The 17,722-nt window shown below is 48.1% G+C and overlaps 1 protein-coding gene across 1 annotated transcript; it reads right to left on the bottom strand.

Moving 5' to 3' along the window:
- Nucleotides 1-8,470: 8,470 nt before the first annotated feature.
- Nucleotides 8,471-10,628, bottom strand: GPR27 (G protein-coupled receptor 27). The gene has a single exon (XM_082060364.1). It carries the CDS (start codon nucleotides 10,481-10,483, stop codon nucleotides 9,341-9,343), a length of 1,143 nt encoding a protein of 380 aa, XP_081916490.1. The 5' UTR covers nucleotides 10,484-10,628; the 3' UTR covers nucleotides 8,471-9,340.
- Nucleotides 10,629-17,722: the final 7,094 nt, after the last annotated feature.

A 17,722-nucleotide genomic window follows, 5' to 3' on the forward strand; every position in this document is an offset into this window, starting at 1 on the left:
TTTATTACCATATATTGGGTTAGCAGAGAGCCATTTCAGGAAAGGACACCACCACATATAATGAGTTGCTGCCTTAATTTGCTTACATGCTTATTAGGGAAGGTGAAGCAAGGTGGTTTGGGTTTGCGGGTGCACAGCTGGTTGAACAAGCACACACCTGTAAGCCTTTGGGGCTAGAGCAAAAGCTCTGCTGCTGAGCTGGAGAAAACCCAGTTGAAGCTCAGCCTCATGGGCATCCTCTCGCCCACAATTCCCCCCTAGGAAATTTTGTCACTTTAAAAGAAAAATTGTTATAAAGTTTTCGAGTGAGAGAGTAAAACAAAACAAATTCTCCTGATTGTGTGACAAGGGGGACTCAGACCTGTATGGGTGCTTACCTAGGAGAGAGGTCACCCTAACCACAACCCTGGTTGTATAAGAAGAGTAGCTGAAATGAGGGTAATTGATGTGAGGTTAAAGGTTGTCTTGGTGGTTGAGAGCACAGTATGGAGCAGCACATACTTGTATGAAGACATCTAAGGTAGGACACAGAACTAAAATTGGTTTTATTTTCTTGTGTTGGGCTGGAAACTTGAGGCTTCTTGTTATCCTAGAATTTTACTGTAGTAGAAAATTTTATAGCGTGCTATGTGAAGAGATAGTTTGCTAATTTGCCTCATCAGCACAATATGCTAAGTATGACCACCGGCTGAGGTCCTTGCTGATGCATCCCCTGCTCCAGTAGCTCTCTGATTTGTTATTATTGCACAGATGGATATTCAAAAGAAACAGAAGGTGCTAAGAATCTCTTGATTTAAACAAGATGTCTCAGGAATTTGATCTTGACAATGTGTAACATGTTTTCCAGAAGGAATTAGAAAATTGCAGGAAGAGAAAAGGCTGTGCAAATACAAGATAATTTTGATAACAGCAAAATCAATGTGCCTTTCTCTTGCATAGATATGAAATGCCAAACCAACAGGGTACAGCTGTTAGACTAATCAATTATTCTGAGCACAGGAATGGAAATGAGTTTAATGCACATCAAACATACAGCAAATCACCTGTCATTTCTCAAGGAGAATCCTGGGTGTATGCAGACCCAGCCCAGTGCAGTAGGATACATCTCAATGATTTGGCAGGGCAGATTCCCCTGTATGCTCCAGCCACCTCAGAGGACGGTGGCAGCCTTTGGCAACTCTGCTGGGTCATCAGGCCTGGGAAAGGCTGAATGTGAAAGGCTGAAGCTGAGTAAGCCTGGCACGCTGAAGGGAGGGTGGATGCAGCATGTTTTGTGACAGGGATCACAGTGCAGGGTAACAGCAAAGTGTGCAGGAAAGGAGGAGTGAGCAATAGAACCACATAGCACACATGGAAGCACCCCCATGCCACAGGTTTCCCAAAGGTCTGAGTGTAAGAAAACTTAGTAGCAGGGAGGGTAGGGGTGGTGTGAATGAATGCATGCCTGATGTAAAAATGACAGAAAGTCTCTGCAAACCCCAATTTGCCTGTGAAACTGGGTACATGTTAATTGTGTGCCAGGAGTGCCCAGAGCATCTCGGATCAATGCTCCTTTGTACGATGGCACCAGATATCAGCATGTTACTGGTATGTCCCTGTCTGCAGGTTATGTCTCATAGACCACATACAACACGTGTCTGTGCCGTATGCAGCATGTACCCACACTGTTGCAGCCTGAGCTCTCCTGGGATGCATAACTGTCCCTGTGATGTGTCCCAGCTGGTGCCATGGGGAGGATGGGCTGTAGCTGTGTCCCTGACAGTTCCCCACAGACACGAGCGCAGGGACCCCGTGGGGCTCTGCATTGCTCCACATGGGCAGTGTATCTCTTCCCAGGCTGGGAATCCTGCCCAGGCCTGCAGAACCCCAGCGCCGTGCCTCCACCACAGCATCACAACACGTGGAAGGGATTAAATCTGGTTTTAAGTGTAATGCGGCTTTGTAAATCCCAAGGCTGTAATGCAGTTCAGAAGCAGACTGAAAATATGGCTTGAGTCCAGCCAAGTGAGTAGGGCTGAGCCTTCTTTATTTACTTTTTCTCTTGTACATGTGAGTGCACTCAGGTCACTTAATACAGGCATTTGTGGGCTCTTTCAGCGCAAGCGGGCAGCTGTGGCTCTTGCTGCAAAGAATGCACAAACCAGCAAAGCTGCTATTAATTTCAGGTAGTGTGAAGCTGGGCCCATCTTTTATTTACTCCTCGAGGCTACCCTGGAGCCCAGGCAGAAATTTCACTGCATCCTGTCGAATTAGTAGATTTCCACCCCCACCATCCCCCCAATTTCTTCTCTCACATTGGTGAAACCTTGACAGGAAGGTGCCTCACCCCTTCAAATTCAATGGCAAAACTTCCTGACTGCAGTGGTGTCATAATTTCACCTCCCTCCTCACCCTGGTTTGAATAAACTCCCTAAAGTTTCTAACAAACTTTTTACACATTGCAACAGAGCCTTCAACTATTTGGATTTAGTTTACATCAGCACTTATTCTCAGAGAGATGTTGCACAAGCGGAGGGTAACAAAAAGTCTGTCTGGCTTAGAGTTTAGGATCTATTGGGGAGGAAAATTAACACTAGGACCTCTGTCCCCACCAGCAGCTCTGTGGGCAGGTCCTTCATCGCCCTGCCAGCAAGCACTTTGGCAATGCTCACTCCAAACGAGTCCCTCTTTGCTTTCATGCCATGGCTCCAAGCTTTACCTCTGCCTGTGTTTCTGCTGGCTCCTTGGCTCGGGTGCCCATGTTCTCCCCTTTTAGTCACACTGCAGCTTGGCTGAACATATTGCACATTCATCCGCCTTCCTCCACACCCAGATGTCTTCTGCAGCTCTGCCGGAGCTCACTCGCTGGGGCAACTGAGCTGGTCCCTCTGCCCCAGGGCCACTGCAGACCTATGGCACCCAGGGGACTGTCCCCTCTCCTCCCTCGGCACAGCATGCCAGGGGACCTGCTGTGTAGTGCGAGCATGCAAGGCCTAATGAGGGAGGAAAAGGAAAAAGCCCCGTTGATTTACTCGACTATCAAGCTACTCAATGGTTTACTTTCCATCACCCTCCTGCAAGCACTTGGTGACAGATGGGGACAGATTGAGTGGTTCGATGGAGTGAGGTAATATTCCACTAAATCATTCCTCTTACTCCCTCTGTCATAAAGCACCCAGACTTCCACCCTTCCTTCTGTATCTTTCTGTGTTTCCCCCTGTGGAATTTTTTTAATGACAAAGCCATTTTAGCTCTACCTCTGCTAAAATTTCTGAGAGAAGCAAGCACTGATATTTATAAGGTGTGATAAAATGGGTGTGTTAAAACAGCTAGCAAAAGGAAAGAGTGAATTACCAGGAGACAGAGAGGGCTCTGGTGCTGTTTACTGGTGTCTCAGATTCCTTTTTCTCCCTGCGTGCTGGGCACCCGCAGAGCCGGTGCAGGCCCCGGCCGGGCAGGCAGCAGGCTGTGGGGCAGGTGTGCCGTGGGCCGGCGCACAGGCTCACGCTGCACGTCTCACAGATGGAAGATCCATTTTTTTCCCTGGATGATTTGTTCCAATGGTTAATCATCCTCACACAAACACAGGATTTTTTTTTTTTAATGATACACCAGTAAACAACATTCGGAAACTTTAGGACAGGCTTTCTCTTCACCGGGTAATCTCTCGATTTCTGCCTACTCTATTAGCGCTGTGATGACTGACAAAAATTAACTTGGACTTCACAGCTTCCCCGTGCCCTTGCAAGACTAGCTTTGAACTTGAAAGCCTCCTACACAAAGCGCTTTGCGCTATCAACCTGGTCATGGTAGAGGTGAAAAATGTGGCACTGAGAAAGTAGCTTTCCGATAAATACATCCACAGTACAACCATGCATGACTCACGAGATCAAAGACAGAGAGCAAGAACTGAGGTCATTAAACATGAATAGAAATACAGAAATGCAACAGCTTGCATTAAAGGCTTAGCTTGACTTTAAAGCCAAGTGATGAAAGCTTATGTAGTCAGCAATTGTTCACCCATGATAATGCTCTGCTCTTGCCATCAGTAGTTCTGTGCTTTACAAAGGTAAGAATAATTAATCATTTTTCAGATAAAGTACAGAGGCGTGGGGCAGTTAATGACTCGTATCATGTGAAAATAGGCCCAGAGATGCTCGGCATCATCAGCTCTAGGAAAAGTTAGACTGCCACGGGTGTCAGGCCTGTTGGTAAATCAGCTCTTGGTCACCAGTTCTACAGCTGATGGGTGAGGAAGGATTTAACCCATACAAGATCCTCGAGGAATTAAATGTCATCAGAGGTCAGCAGCATAAAAGGAGGTTTGGGGTAAGACTTCCGTCAGCACAGCCGCGGCTTCTAAGAGACCATCCTCGTCTATCTTTCTCTGATGGCTCCATTTTTTCAAGATGTCCTATACTTTATAATTTTCTGAAGCTTATGGACACTGTAGCAGGGGAGATGTTTTCTGATTCATATCACAATAGAGTTAATTGTAGCCTGTGCAGTGTTTTGAGCAACTATAAAGGAAGCTGTGCTAAAATTGAGGACTTTAGGGGACCTCTATTAGAAAACAGCCCCCCTGCCATGTTTCTAATAATTTTTTTTATTTGCAGCATAACTATCTAATAAGGTTTCTGGGGCATTCTGATACTGCACAGAATCATCTAATCTTCAACCTAAGTTAATGAAGTGCTTTGAGATACTTAACATCGCATTCTGTCAGTATGTGTCTATTACTCTGACCAGAGTCACTTCTCTTGGGGTGGTTTGTTGGCAATTCTGAGCAAGTGCAGGTGGTACAAAGGAGCAAGGTGACTGTACATTACCGTGTGGGGCAAGTGGCAGAGGTCCAGACAAACTCCACGCGTCCTTTGCTGGGAAGGGTGGGAAAATGCCGGCTTTGCTCTCCTCTGAGCTCAGCACATGTCCCAGGGCAGTCTGGCAGCATGTGGCGGAACAGCTTTCTGGAGGTGTAGCTGTAACACCTCCAGGTAGACCCACAGGAAAGAATTGTTGCTGTCAAACTAGGCTAAATCCACGCCCTTTTCCTCAAGGCTACTGGCTTCACACAATTCTGAGAGGCAGCTTTGTCTCCCCTGGTGCAGACCTGGTACTGGAAAAGCAAATGATGACAGTTTGTGGGCTACACATCCCCCTGCTCATCCTCCACCTCTAGCACAACCACTAAATGAGACCTCTACCCAATGAGATAATTTGTCTGGGACCAAATATTTCAGTCCCTTTCCTAGCAAACTCTTTCCAAATCTAACAGCAGAGCTAGAAGCACCCCACAGTACTCCAAGCGCTGAGTGTTCTAAATCAGAGATCACCCCAGCCACTCCTTGTTGAGATTTCAGACCAGTGTCATTTTTCAAGCTGGTGTGACACTTAAGTTTATGCTAAAACTCCTCACTGACTTCTAGATTTTAACTGGGGAAGTTTGCCAGGAATGTGTTAAATACCTGGTGAGTGAGTAAAGATGCCAGCAGCAATCAAGATTTTTTTCCAGAGCAGCTATCAGTGCAACTGCAATTCTTCACCACAGCTATGCAAAAGAAAGAGCACTGTGACCTCTGAGCCAGATGGCAGAGAATCTCTGGGGGAGATGATGTTGGTATTTCCTGTGACACTCAGCACTCGTGTTGCCCAGAATATGGAAAATTCTCAAACATCTGGCTGGAGGGGTATAGTGAAGACTGTATCTATATTCTGGTCAAACACAGGTAGACAGAAGAGCTAGGAGAGGCCCGCTACCATGCAGCTCATCAAACCCTCCAAGTATTTTGCATTTTTGGTCAGTGGGGATGGGGAGAGGGGTTCAGATCATCTGAGTTTTCCCAAGTGAGCCCAGGACTTGCACAACAAGCTGCAATAGCTGCTCACATGGATGTGGGAGGTAATTATTAACACTCAGCTCTCAGTGAGTCTCAGCCATTAGCATTTTTGAGTGAGACCAGCAGCACTCTGGTTTTGGATGGGCACTGGGGGCACGGAGGTTTGCAGCCACCCCTCACAGGTCTTAGCAGCATCAGGGGTGTCTCCCTCTGCTCAGCCCATTCTCCCTAATGTTATTTCTCTAATTTTGTTATCCAGAGCAGGTTTTCATCCTCTCTGACACCCCTTCTCTGATCTTGGTCAAAGCATTTAATCTCTATGACCTATTTTCCCCATATGCAGACTAAAGGAGGCTGTGAGAACACGCTAGTACTGTGCTTTGGAAATGCTATTTTTTTTTTCAACATTATCGTTTCTCAGATTTCAGAAGGAATATTTATCCTCTAGTGCCTCTCCAGCCCTTTCTGGTTTTTCATACTTTCTTGGTGTGCTCTCAGCCAACAGGACAGACTTGCAAAGGGCCATTTCTTGGTGTGCCAGTACCACGTACTGGCTCATTTTCTGCCATGTGTCTGTCCTTGATATTTAGTTCCACATTTTCTGGAATAAGGCCTATTGCTCAAAACCCATCTTAACCCTGAACTAAAGCTACTGGAGTTCCTTCTCTTTTGTACTAGTGTGGCCAGGATTATAATCTGCCTGATACTACAAGTACCTAAAATATAAAATTAACTTCAAACAGCGCTGATTCTGCCCTCAGAGTACATCAGAAGTCCCAAGACAGTCCTGAAAGCTACATGCAAGCAAAAGGCACAGTACACAGATAAGCATTTTAAACTTTTTTGGTATTCTTTTGCTGTAGCAAGACCGGGTCTGGTTGCCACTGATGGGTGATAGCTAAGCATCCATTATCTTCAGTAAGAGCCAGACTCTCCCATCTAGTGAGGGCATCCCTGAGATGGGGGATGCCTATGGACAAAGACTGGCATTCAATGCAGCAGTGCAGCTTGATGAGTCTAAATAAAACCATCAGGTCACCCAAAGGTGATTTTTTCATCCCTCTTATATATGATGGACTATACAACTTGTGCTTCGTTTTTCTAGAAGTGAAAAATCTGGTCCTTGCAGCTTTTAAGGAGGTTTTAAAATAACTATTCTCCCATCTCTGTGGTTTAAATAGAATCATAACCATACTACTTATAGCCTGGAAGAGAGATAGGATGCCAAAATATCAGGCATTTTTAATAGACTAAGAGAAAGAAAACATTGGCTTGGGTACCAGCAGGAATAAGAAAAAGAAGGCAAGATTTGAGTTCTAGGCCTCTACATAGAAAGCTTCTTAAGCTTTAAGGAAATTTGATTCTGCAAAAGTTGGAACCCTGCTGAAAAGACCTAATAATAAAACAGGCCTGTAAGGTATACTTGGAACACAAATCCCAGCAACAACATCTTGCCCCTAAGTCTTTGTATCACAACTCTACCCTATTATTCTCTAAGATGCATTAAGCTATGATCTGATATTCCAGGATGAATACATAATTAACACTGATAACCAACTTCTGCTGTGATCTGAAGTTCTTGACAGCTTTCCTTCTGTACCCAGATGTATTTTCAAACAGCTTTGGAAATTACAATCAAGTCTCACTCTGTTTTCAGGGTACTCCATGCATGGCCATATTTCTTAGCCCAGCTCTGGCAGTGCCAGCACAGCTCTATCCTCCTCCTGCCCACCTTTATGCACGTATACCCAAATTGCAAACTTCTTTTGCACTCCAGAAATGTTGCCTCTCTGGTGTTCAAATCTAAGTTGGGGGTGGAAAGCAAGACATAAAACCAAACCAGAAGACCCTCCTAGTTTCATTCCCTGCCTAAATCTAGAGCTGCCACCTCAGCCCTCTTCTAATCTAACTGTCCAACATTTCTGTGCTCACTTCAGTCAGGACAACTATTTCTCAGTTCATGTCTAACAACTTTGGACTACTCTGTACAGAATTCCTTTAACAGACACAGATTTCTTCATGGAAATTGAACTTATTTCTATCATTTTGTGTACGACTCGCTCCAGCACTGCAATGACCGATGGTTTTTTAAATGTTATATGATACATCAGAAAGAAAGCGCAATAGGGACAGCTTCCTCTGAAAAGGCTAAAAAGTTGTGTGAGGATCCTGCCATCAGGCTGCCACTCAAAATACTTTCAGAGTAGTTTTTGTAGAACATTAAAGTAGGTTAAAACGCGATGCTTCATAAATGTAAATTACCCATTAAGAATAGTTTACAAATGAGTACAGTATGAACCAAGCCACCATGTTAAAAAACTGCCAACTAACATTAGCGATCCATGACTACTCACTCTTTTCTATCATTAACACTGGAGCAATTAGCTAAAATGGAAATTTGGTTTCAGTAGACACAAAAATTGTGCTATTTAAACCTGTTGCCCATCATGAACTTAAGTCTTCTTAAAAATCGCTTTAGTCACTTTTATTGGTATAAACACCTAAGTTGAGAGCTAACAGCAAATAAGGATTGTGCTTGTCCATAATAACCTCAGCTGTGAAATCTACTCAGACACAAGACATACAACCTTCCACATACACAAGTTACTTGTCAGCAAAGCAGAATGTTGCCATTCTGAAACAATTACATACAGTAAAAGTTTTCAATATTTTATTAAAGAAAACAGTCAAAATGTACAAGTATTACCCAGGTTTGTAGATAACTTCCTAGAAAGGCAGTAAAATATGAATTTCAATCTAGGTTTTAAAAACTGCTATAGTTGATAATTTTTAAAGTTGATATTTTAAAACCACATTTCACAAATAGTTCTGAAATATTACCAAATGAATAGTGCAACAAGAAAATTGAAATTAGTTCTACACTGTTTGCATGTCAAGCAAAAGTTATAAGTAACTGCTTCAAACACTCAAACCATTTGAGAATGAATGAACCCAACAGCTCCCACCAAAAACTGACTTCTGACCACATTAGGAACGTCCTCTTCTTGTTCTTCGCTTAAAATCAAATGATAATAAAACAACACCTCTTGAGGTCATCAAAAATAACTTTAGTATAAAATTGTCTTGGCCCTTATCAAATATTACATGAGTAAAACCGTTAAGCCTTTATCAAAACAGACAGGAATAGGGAAACAAAAAAAATGTCATGGCCTTAATCCGTATCTGTTGGAATCATGTCTAGAAACGTTAGAAGCAAGACCAGAAACTTGGAGCCCTGTTTTGTTTTTAAAAACCACACAATCACAAAGAAAAACAGCTTCTTACTGCCTAAGGTTTACGGGTGTTCTGCTCAAGTACCTGTTCCCATAGACAGCAACTTCTTATGTTCTGAAGAGAGCATACGCAAAATATAGAAAAATAAATAAAATAGCTTCTTACAGCCTAAGGTTTGGGTGCTGGGTGGTGGTTTAGTATGTCCCCCACAAGTCACACTCTCTTGAGATCATACGCAGAAACATGGAAAATTATATCCATCTTTCTTTTTTAGAAAGAGAAAAGCCCCCCTACATCCCAAAGCTCTTGAGATCGCAAAGGATGGTGCCCTGGGTGCTCTGGATACTTTGGCAGCATGGGAAGTGGGCTCGGAGACAGACCCTGAGCTCCTTGTTGAAGATGAAGCAGAGGATGGGGTTGACCCCTGCCTGGGCAAATGTCATCCAGACTGAGGTGGTCAGGTAGACCTGGGGGATAGAGCTGGCCTTAATGAAGACCCGCAGGTAGCAGGCCACAATGTAGGGGGACCAGAGGAGCAGGAAGAGCAAGGTTATCATGTAGAACATCTTGCAGAGCCTTTTCTCCATCTTAAACTCCTCGAGCACCAGCAGCCTCTTGATCTGGCTGTGGGTGGCCTGCCTTATGCCCACGAGGGTGGGCGGCGTGGGCCCCCTGCCAAAGCCAGCCGTCCAGTTTGCAGCTGCTTGGCCAGTGGCTCCTGGCCCGTGGAAAGTCCAGTTTTGGCTGATGGCCGGTACCAGCTGAGCTGGCTTCATCTTGCGGTGGCCATGGATGAAGAAGAGCAGCTTGATGTAGACCAGGTGGGTGGCGGCAATGACAGCCGCCAGCATAAGCATGAAGCCCAGCGTGTCATTGGCCTTTACATAGCGGTGCTCAAAGATGCACTGCTCCTCTTCCCGGATGAACTTGTAGGTGCCCACATCGAAGACAGGGGGGAAGGCCATGGCCATGGAGAGAGTCCACACCATGCACACCACAGCCAGGCAGGTCCAGCCCGTCATGCGCTTGGCATAGAAGCGGTGGTGAGCGATGGCCATGTAGCGCGTGACCCCCACGCAGAAGAGCAGGAAGGCGGCATGGAAGCAGAAAAGCACGGCCAGAAAGGCCAGCACCTTGCAGCTGAGGGGTCCATGGGGCCAGGCAGCCCCGCTGCGCACCGAGAGCATGACGAAGGGGAAGCAGGCCAGCGAGCGGAGCCCATCAGCCAGGCAGAGGTCCAGCAGCAGGTAGTACGGGGCGCGGTGCAGGTGCCGGTCCTTGAGGATGAGCCAGGCGAAGAGCACGTTCCCCGCCAGGCTCACGCAGAGGATCAAGCCCAGGGTGGCCAGCTTCAGCCCGGAGGCGCTCAGCAGGCCGCCGGCGCTGGGCAGGTGCGGGCTGCTGCTGCTCCCCAGCTCGCTGCTGTTCGCCATCGGGTCCTTCCTCCTCCTCCTTCTTCTTCTCCTCCTCCTCGGCGGCGCCGCGCAGGCAGGCTCGGGGGCTCAGCGCCGGGGCAGCGCGCCGGGGCCGAGGGCCGCACCGCCCGGCGCCCCCATGCCCGCCGCCGCCGAACTCCCCCCGCCGCCAACGCCGCCGCCGCCCCGGCCGCTCCGGCGACGCGGGGCGCTGCCGCCGCGCTCCCCGCGGGCCATGAGGCTCCCCCGCCCCGCGGCCGCGCTAGGGCCGGGCCCGGCGCCGCCGCCGCCCCATGGGGCTGGGGGATGCGCTGGGGGCGAGGCGCGGCGCGGAGCCACCCCCTTACCGCCGGCGAGCTGCTCCTCCGCGCCGGGCGAGGGGCCGGCCGAGCCTGCGCACAGCAGCGGCGGCGGCGCTGCCCAGCTCCCGCCGAGGACAATGGGGTAAATCCCCCTCCCTCCTTCTCTTCTCTTTCTTCCCTTCCCTCCTCCTCCTTCCCTCCGCCCTGCCTCCGCCCACCGCGCAGCCCGGCCCCTGCGGAGCGCGAGGCTGAGTCAGGCGCGCAGCGGCGCGGAGGTTCCGCTGCCGCAGCGGAGCTGGGAGCGGAACGGAACAGCCCGCAGCTGGGGGCCCCGCCGGCCCCCGCCCTTCTCCCGCCGCCTCCGCGGGGCGGAGCCGGGGGGATGTAGCGGCGGGTGGGGTGTCGCGATGGGGCTCGGAGGCATCCGGGGTGAGCGCGGGATCCCCGCGGCGCTGCTGCGGGGTGGGGTGACCGGCTGCTGCCGCCCCGCTGCCGTGTGGCCTCGGGCAGCCCCCACGTCCCCTTCTGGAGGCGGAGGGATGAAGCCGTTTATCGCTTATGCAGCCGATGTGTGTATGTGCATGACACAGGTGTGTATATGCCCATATGCACACGTATTGATACCTGCCGCAGGTGTGTATCGATCCAATATATCCATGCATTAGTGATGTACCCATGTCACATTCATCAATGTACTTCTGTTAGATATAGTCATACCAAATAACCATTTAACTGTCTGTACACAGGAGGCAAGTCCAGTAGTGCCTGTTGCAGCAGAGCGTCCAGGCACATGGTTCCTTGATGGGTAGGGAGGTTTGCAGGGGAAGGAGGTTTGCAGCAAGCTCGCATGGTGAACCGGTGTGAAAATCGAGGAAAAGATGCCTCTGCAAGTCAGGAGCCTGAGGTCTGGGGCCTGACATGGAGTTCCTAACAAGACAGAAGGAGAGAGGAGATGGCAAAATGTCCCTAAAGCACATCAACGCTTTCTACATTTCTGCATTGTGCAGGTGCTCACCGGTCTCTAGACTCAGTTACACAAGGTCTGTGGAGGACTGAGCAGCTTTTTGTGTACTGGTTAAAATGCCTTTGGCCTGACTAGCACAGAGCTTCTGCTGATTGCACCCACACTGTTGGTGCAGGCTTATAAAATGCAGTTTAATTAATGCAGGACAGTGACATGCAGAGCCTTGTCCTTTCTCTCTCCCACTTTGCCATCCTTCTGTATGTAGAGTAAGGTCTCTCTGTGTGCCTTGTAAAGCACGCACCACCGTGCAGCCCTGGGCTTGCTGGAGATGCTAATGCAATTATCGTACTGTTACTGAGTTTCCTTCATGTCCTCTTGTGAAGGACACATCTGAAATCCTTTTTGAGCATTCTATTAAAAGCCGTCAGTAAAATCAGCATTATTCCAGAAACGATAGCAATTAAATCGTCTGCATCAGCCCTAAAAGTGGATATCAGTGGACCAGATTTTTAGCAGATCTTTCTGGCTGGTTTCAGAAAGTGCCACTGCATCTGACAGGGACCAGGCACAAACTTCAGTTGTGCCACCAGACATCCAGAGCAGCTCTGCTGAACTCCTGGCATTTGAGCAGCGGTAGAAGCAAAATCAGACGTTGCCCCGAAGATGTGTTGGGGGCAATCTGTATTACACACAGGATTTCATTTGCCTGTGGGTCAGGTTTGTATCTGTTATTTATTACTAGTGTTAGGAAAGCAAAGAAATCCAGAGACGAAAAAAAAAGTGGCAGATAATTGAGGTTGCTTTTTGCTTCCTACCAGTACATCTGAGCTGTTTTCAGTTGTTAGGTTTCTCATTTGCACTGAAGTTTTACTGTGACAGAGAATTGCCCACGGGTTGTTCAGTGCTTTGTGCAATTTTCGAGGCGTTTCTCACATCCATGCAGTGACCTGAGTGGTGGGTGCGTGGTGTCCCCTCAGCAGCCCGTGCACCAGCATCAGGAGCCTTTCTGGAGGAGCTGGGGATGTCATGTGCCTCACTTACCTGTGCAACACAGGACCCTGTTCATGGGCTCTCCCACAGCAGGGTACCAGCAGTCAAAGCGCTTTGCCAAGCACAAGTATGAGGATCTGTTGTCCTTGGGGGCACCTGGCTTCTCAGAGAAGCGGAAGAGACCTTATGGCCCATGTTAGCTCTGTGATCTCTGCCATTAAGTGAGCAAAAGGGAATAACACACCTGCTTCCCTCCTCTGTGCCTGCAGGTAGGGTTTCTCCTCTCCCTGAATGCTCGCCAGCGCAGCTGAGCTGGCTCAGGAGCTGCCGTAATTCACTGCTATCTTGCCAGGCCAGCAGCAAATTGCTAGCTCATCTTTCTCCCATCTGCAGCAAGGGGAGAGCTGACAGGGAATGATATTTCTTCCATCTTTCTGGGTCTGCTCCCCTGATAGGGATGCTTTGTAGTGCTGTAGGTGGTGCGAGCCAGGAATTTGGGGCCAGGTTCACTTGCGGGGCTTGCTGAGAGGTGCATTGCTAAAGGAGCAACTAGAGGCAACAGGGAAATAAAAAGCAGGTGTTGGCTTAACAGGCTTCAAACAAGCTGGCTCCTTGCCTCCAACGTGGCCGACTTGAGGTTAGATCCACCAGTGTAATTCTGCCTGTTAGTGACACCCCAGCCCTTGTTCTCATCTCCCTGCCAGAGAAGAGCCCTCCCTGCCCCAGCCAGGTGCCGCCATGCAGGCACACCTGCACTTCAGGGTGCTGCACCTCCTATTTGCGTCAGCCCCATCAGGTCCAACCAAGGTCCTTGCCCAGGCTCAGACTCAGTTTGGACGTTAGAGCAGTGCCAAATTTATGGTATTTGACTGCAAAATAAGAAATAGGATATTTAGTAACTGCTCTGCTGTCATGGAGCTGCTCAAGGAGCTTTTCTAGCCCGCCGACAGCAGTGCCCTGGGGAGGGACCCACCACGAAGAGTCAGAAGGAGCTGCAGGGGCTGCCTTGACACCCCTACAGCAAAGCCTTCACCCTCGGTGCTGCTTGGTTCTGCAGGATGCTACCAGGCATCCAGCCCACGGCATGAGTGTACCCCTGGGCACGGCACCGAAACACCAGGCTCCAACCTCCAGTGCCCCCGCAGGGGCTGGAAACACTGGGCGTGCATTGATTTGGGCATAGCCAGACAAAAGCCAGATCCATCGCAGCAGTTGTGGGGAACAGGTAATTTCCAGAGATTGTAATGAGTGTGTTAAGCTATTAATACTTCCCTTTCTCACTTCAATCACTTTCAGAAAATGAGTTTAATGAAGAGTTGTTCTCTGCTTACAAAATGGTGCTGCAGAAGCTAGATGGATTCGTCTGACCTTTCAATGTGCTTTACTTGAATTGCCTGCCTCTTCGTGTTCTCCACTCGCTGCCTAGAATGGGAAAGACAGCTGAAATACAAACTCTTACAGCAAATACAGTGGAGTACTGCTTTCTTTCCACCAGCCACCAGTATTCTTCCCAAAGCCTTAGCTATTTATCATTTGTGATGTTATTTGTGTTCTTGTGTCTGAGAGCTCTGTGTAACATTTCTTGAAAGAGAAGTATCTTGTATCCCTTGGCACTACTGCAGTACAAATCAAAGTGTTATCCCCAATGTGACATAAGAGAAGAAGCAGAAAATGTCTGAACCTGCCTGAAGGACAAACTTGGAGCCTCTCCATGGCAGAGACACCACCGGGAAGCAGGACAGGTGAGAGCGGTCAGCCAAAACAATTTTGCCATTGCAGATAATTCAGGCAAGGAAAAGTTTTCAGGCTTACTAATCAAGGAGATGGAAATGTCAGTCTGGAGCAGAAAGGGATAATGGGGGCTTGAGTCGGATGCTGGCACAAAAAAGATTTGGATCCTCCTTCCCAGCTTCCTGTAATTCCCAGACAGCTCTCCAGATGACAGTCATTATTTGTGTTATCTTTGCACCTAACAGAGTGAGTCAGGGACCAGGGTGCTACATAAGCAAAACAAAAAGCTGTCCCTTTTCCAAGGGAACTTGAAATCCAACTGTGAGATGGGAGAGAGAGCCTATATGAACCCTAGAGAAGGGGGAGGAGGAGTGAACAGTGAGGCTGCAGCCTGGGGAATGGCATCGGTGTAACTCATCCCTGCAAAGGAGGGAGTGCAAGGAGATAATGAGGTAGGTTTGTGGGTGTTTACAAGGATCGCAATAATACTTTGTGACCATGACAGAAGATGGCACGTTAAGGTAATGTTTGAGCACTGGCTAACATGAATGTCCTTGCAGGGGCAGGAGTTGGACTGGATGATCCTTGTGGCTCCCTTCCAACTCAGGACGTTCTATAATTCCATGAAAACAGTGTGAGAAGTTTTAAGTCTGCAAAATTTACAGTACTACCCAAAATAACTGCATTGCACAGGACTCATGCTTGCCCTCTGTAACTGGGGCACAGCGCTGGTACGTGCCAGTGAAACGAAGACAGATGTAAGCCAATGCTGGGAAACTCCCACCCTCCCACTTCCAGAGGGTCCAGATGACAGGTCAGGGATGGGGTACTGGGGGCTGCCATTGGGCCGGGAAGAACATAGGCAAGCAGAGGCTGGATTTGTGCTTAGCAAAACGCTAATGAAGCATTTTGGATGTGGTTTTGTTCACAGAACTATTAGCACAGTTGTGAAAATGTACAGATTACACCAAAGTGGGTGAGAGCATTAATGTTGCTGCTGAATCCTGGTTTCCTGGATGGCAGCAGAGGATCTGCAGGCGAACAGTCACATAGCTCTATCTTTCTGGCAGAGAGGTATCTGACAGCTAGCTATCACATTTTTCAAGGGCTTGTTCCTAGCTGTTTAATACTTCATATGGTCTCTTGGGGAGGGAGGAGGGAAGAACAGAGGAGTATATTTGGCACAGCAGGGAAGTGGACTCAGGTCTTTTCCATCCCTTAGTGCTGTGCTGTTGCAGAGGGAGAGAAAGCCTCCTTCCACAGCAGTACTAATCCTCCTCCACAGCAAGCTGAACGTTTTGAACTTGAACAACTCCTCTCATTTTTCCCCCCATGTGATTGTGAGTCAGGCTGAGCTTCTCTATTCTTCTCCATAATTGAGTAGGAGATTATTTTGACTGGAAATAACCAGACACAGGTATCATGGCTGTGAATGCCTCCATGCACACCACTTGCTAAAAGTTCTGTAGCCTTCTGCAAAGGAAGCTGGTCTTTAAAGACTTTGCTCAATGGAGAAGGAAGAAAAGCAGAGGGGAAGAATAGCTCCTTGTGCTCACTTCTATCACTGGCTCTGCTAAACTTAACCAGCTGAATTGTTGGTGACATGCTGTTCTTCAGAAGCAGCTCTTTTGTGGAAGAGCTCCCCTGTGACACAGGGAATAGCCGCAGTGAGACAGGAAATATCCCTGATAATGGCTTTCCACAGGAGCTGTAGCTGTGATCCGGTCCCATGGACGTGCTGAGAAAGTTAGGAAAAGCCAGTTCTCTAAAAATCTCCAGGGGAACCTCCCTTGGCACGGATTTTCCTTTTTCTTCTCTTCCTTTCTCTGTAGCTCTCTCGTGGGACACAGACCATCTGCTTGCCTTGCACTTCCCACCCCTCTGTCCTGGAGGCAGTGAGCGACTGGAGGAGTGCAGGGCAAGAGAGAAGTGGATGTGATTTTAGGCCGCATCTGGACATGTGGCTTCCTCTGCTGCCATGGCAGCTGATACTGCAAGACACGGTGCCCTGCCAGGTCTCACTCCCACTGGGTACCAGACAGGCAGGTGCAGCCCCTCCTCAGGGCTAAATTTTACCTATGAGTTATCCCGCTAGTGAAGCTGGATACTAAGAAGCATTTCACAAGATCAGGCTTTCGCCAGTTTATATATAAGTGGGATTGCTTCAGGCTATTGAACCAGCCTGCTACAGACTAGCCCACCCCAGAAGTGTTATCTGTGCTGTAGCATCCTCAAGCCATTGTTGTTCTGCTTGTGCATCTGATGTCTCAGCTGCTTACTGAGGAGCTAATGAGCTTTTGGAGATACATGGGTGCTATAAACTCCTTAGGCTGGAGATAAGCAGCTTATTGCCTTTAGGAGCACTGCCAGCCCTTGGCTCTGCTGTTGTGGTGCTTCTCAGGCCCCAGGTTCTTCATTAGCAGGAAGGGTTATAATGTCTTGCAATAAGCAAGTATATTCCTAATTACCTGCATTCACGTGTGCGCTGCAGCCATCTCCATGGGTGGAGGTCAACCCTGGCAGCAGGACAAGCAGGTAACAACAGGCTTTACACGCTGTGTTGTCACGTCTCCCTGCGTGACTTCAACCCTTGCGGACTGCCGTCCCTGCACCGGGGCTGCACCATCTCCACAGGGTGAAACTACCACCCTCATCAGGGTGAAACAGCCTTTGGCATCCAACAGCAAATTCACTGTGGGCAGGTTTACCAAAAAAGGTGGCTGGTTTGACTATGTAACAACTTATTTCCATTGCTATCCTTTCTCTGCTTTCAGATAGACCCACTGTGAATTCCTGTCTAGAAAACTGACTGGGTAAAAACAAAAAGAGGTAATGCACAACTGAAAGTTCACTTTCAAAGTCACTGTGAAGCAGGTTTTTACTTCCTTAGTGTGAATTCAGCCCTTACTGTTCTCTACTTGCTCTCTGCAGTGTCTGCCATCAATCCTGGTCAACAGGCTGCAGTTGCTACTCTTACTAAATGCTAAAGAGAGTCTTCAAATAAAATCTGCTTGGCTAGTCAAAACATCTTCATCTTTATTGTGTATTTTACTTTTCCCCACGCTTTTCCATATTACCCAAGTATAAATTAGCCCAACAGCACTCTTTCAAGGTATAGCTAGAAACATAATTTGGTATGCAACTCTTAAATTTTTGTTTAGTTGCTCTCCTTGGGGCAGTTTTGGAATTCATCTAATCATCAGGGAGAGTTATCTGAGATGCTTGAAGTACCTTCTGATACCATCTTTTGAGTCATTAAAATCTGAAAGC

Source organism: Streptopelia decaocto (assembly GCF_964273445.1).
Source record: "Streptopelia decaocto genome assembly, chromosome: 8".
In the NCBI taxonomy this organism is placed as follows: Eukaryota; Metazoa; Chordata; class Aves; order Columbiformes; family Columbidae; genus Streptopelia; species Streptopelia decaocto.

Excerpts from the sequence above, each read along its gene's own strand:
- GPR27 (XM_082060364.1), bottom strand. The coding sequence starts at position 10,483 with ATGGCGAACAGCAGCGAGCTGGGGAGCAGCAGCAGCCCGCACCTGCCC.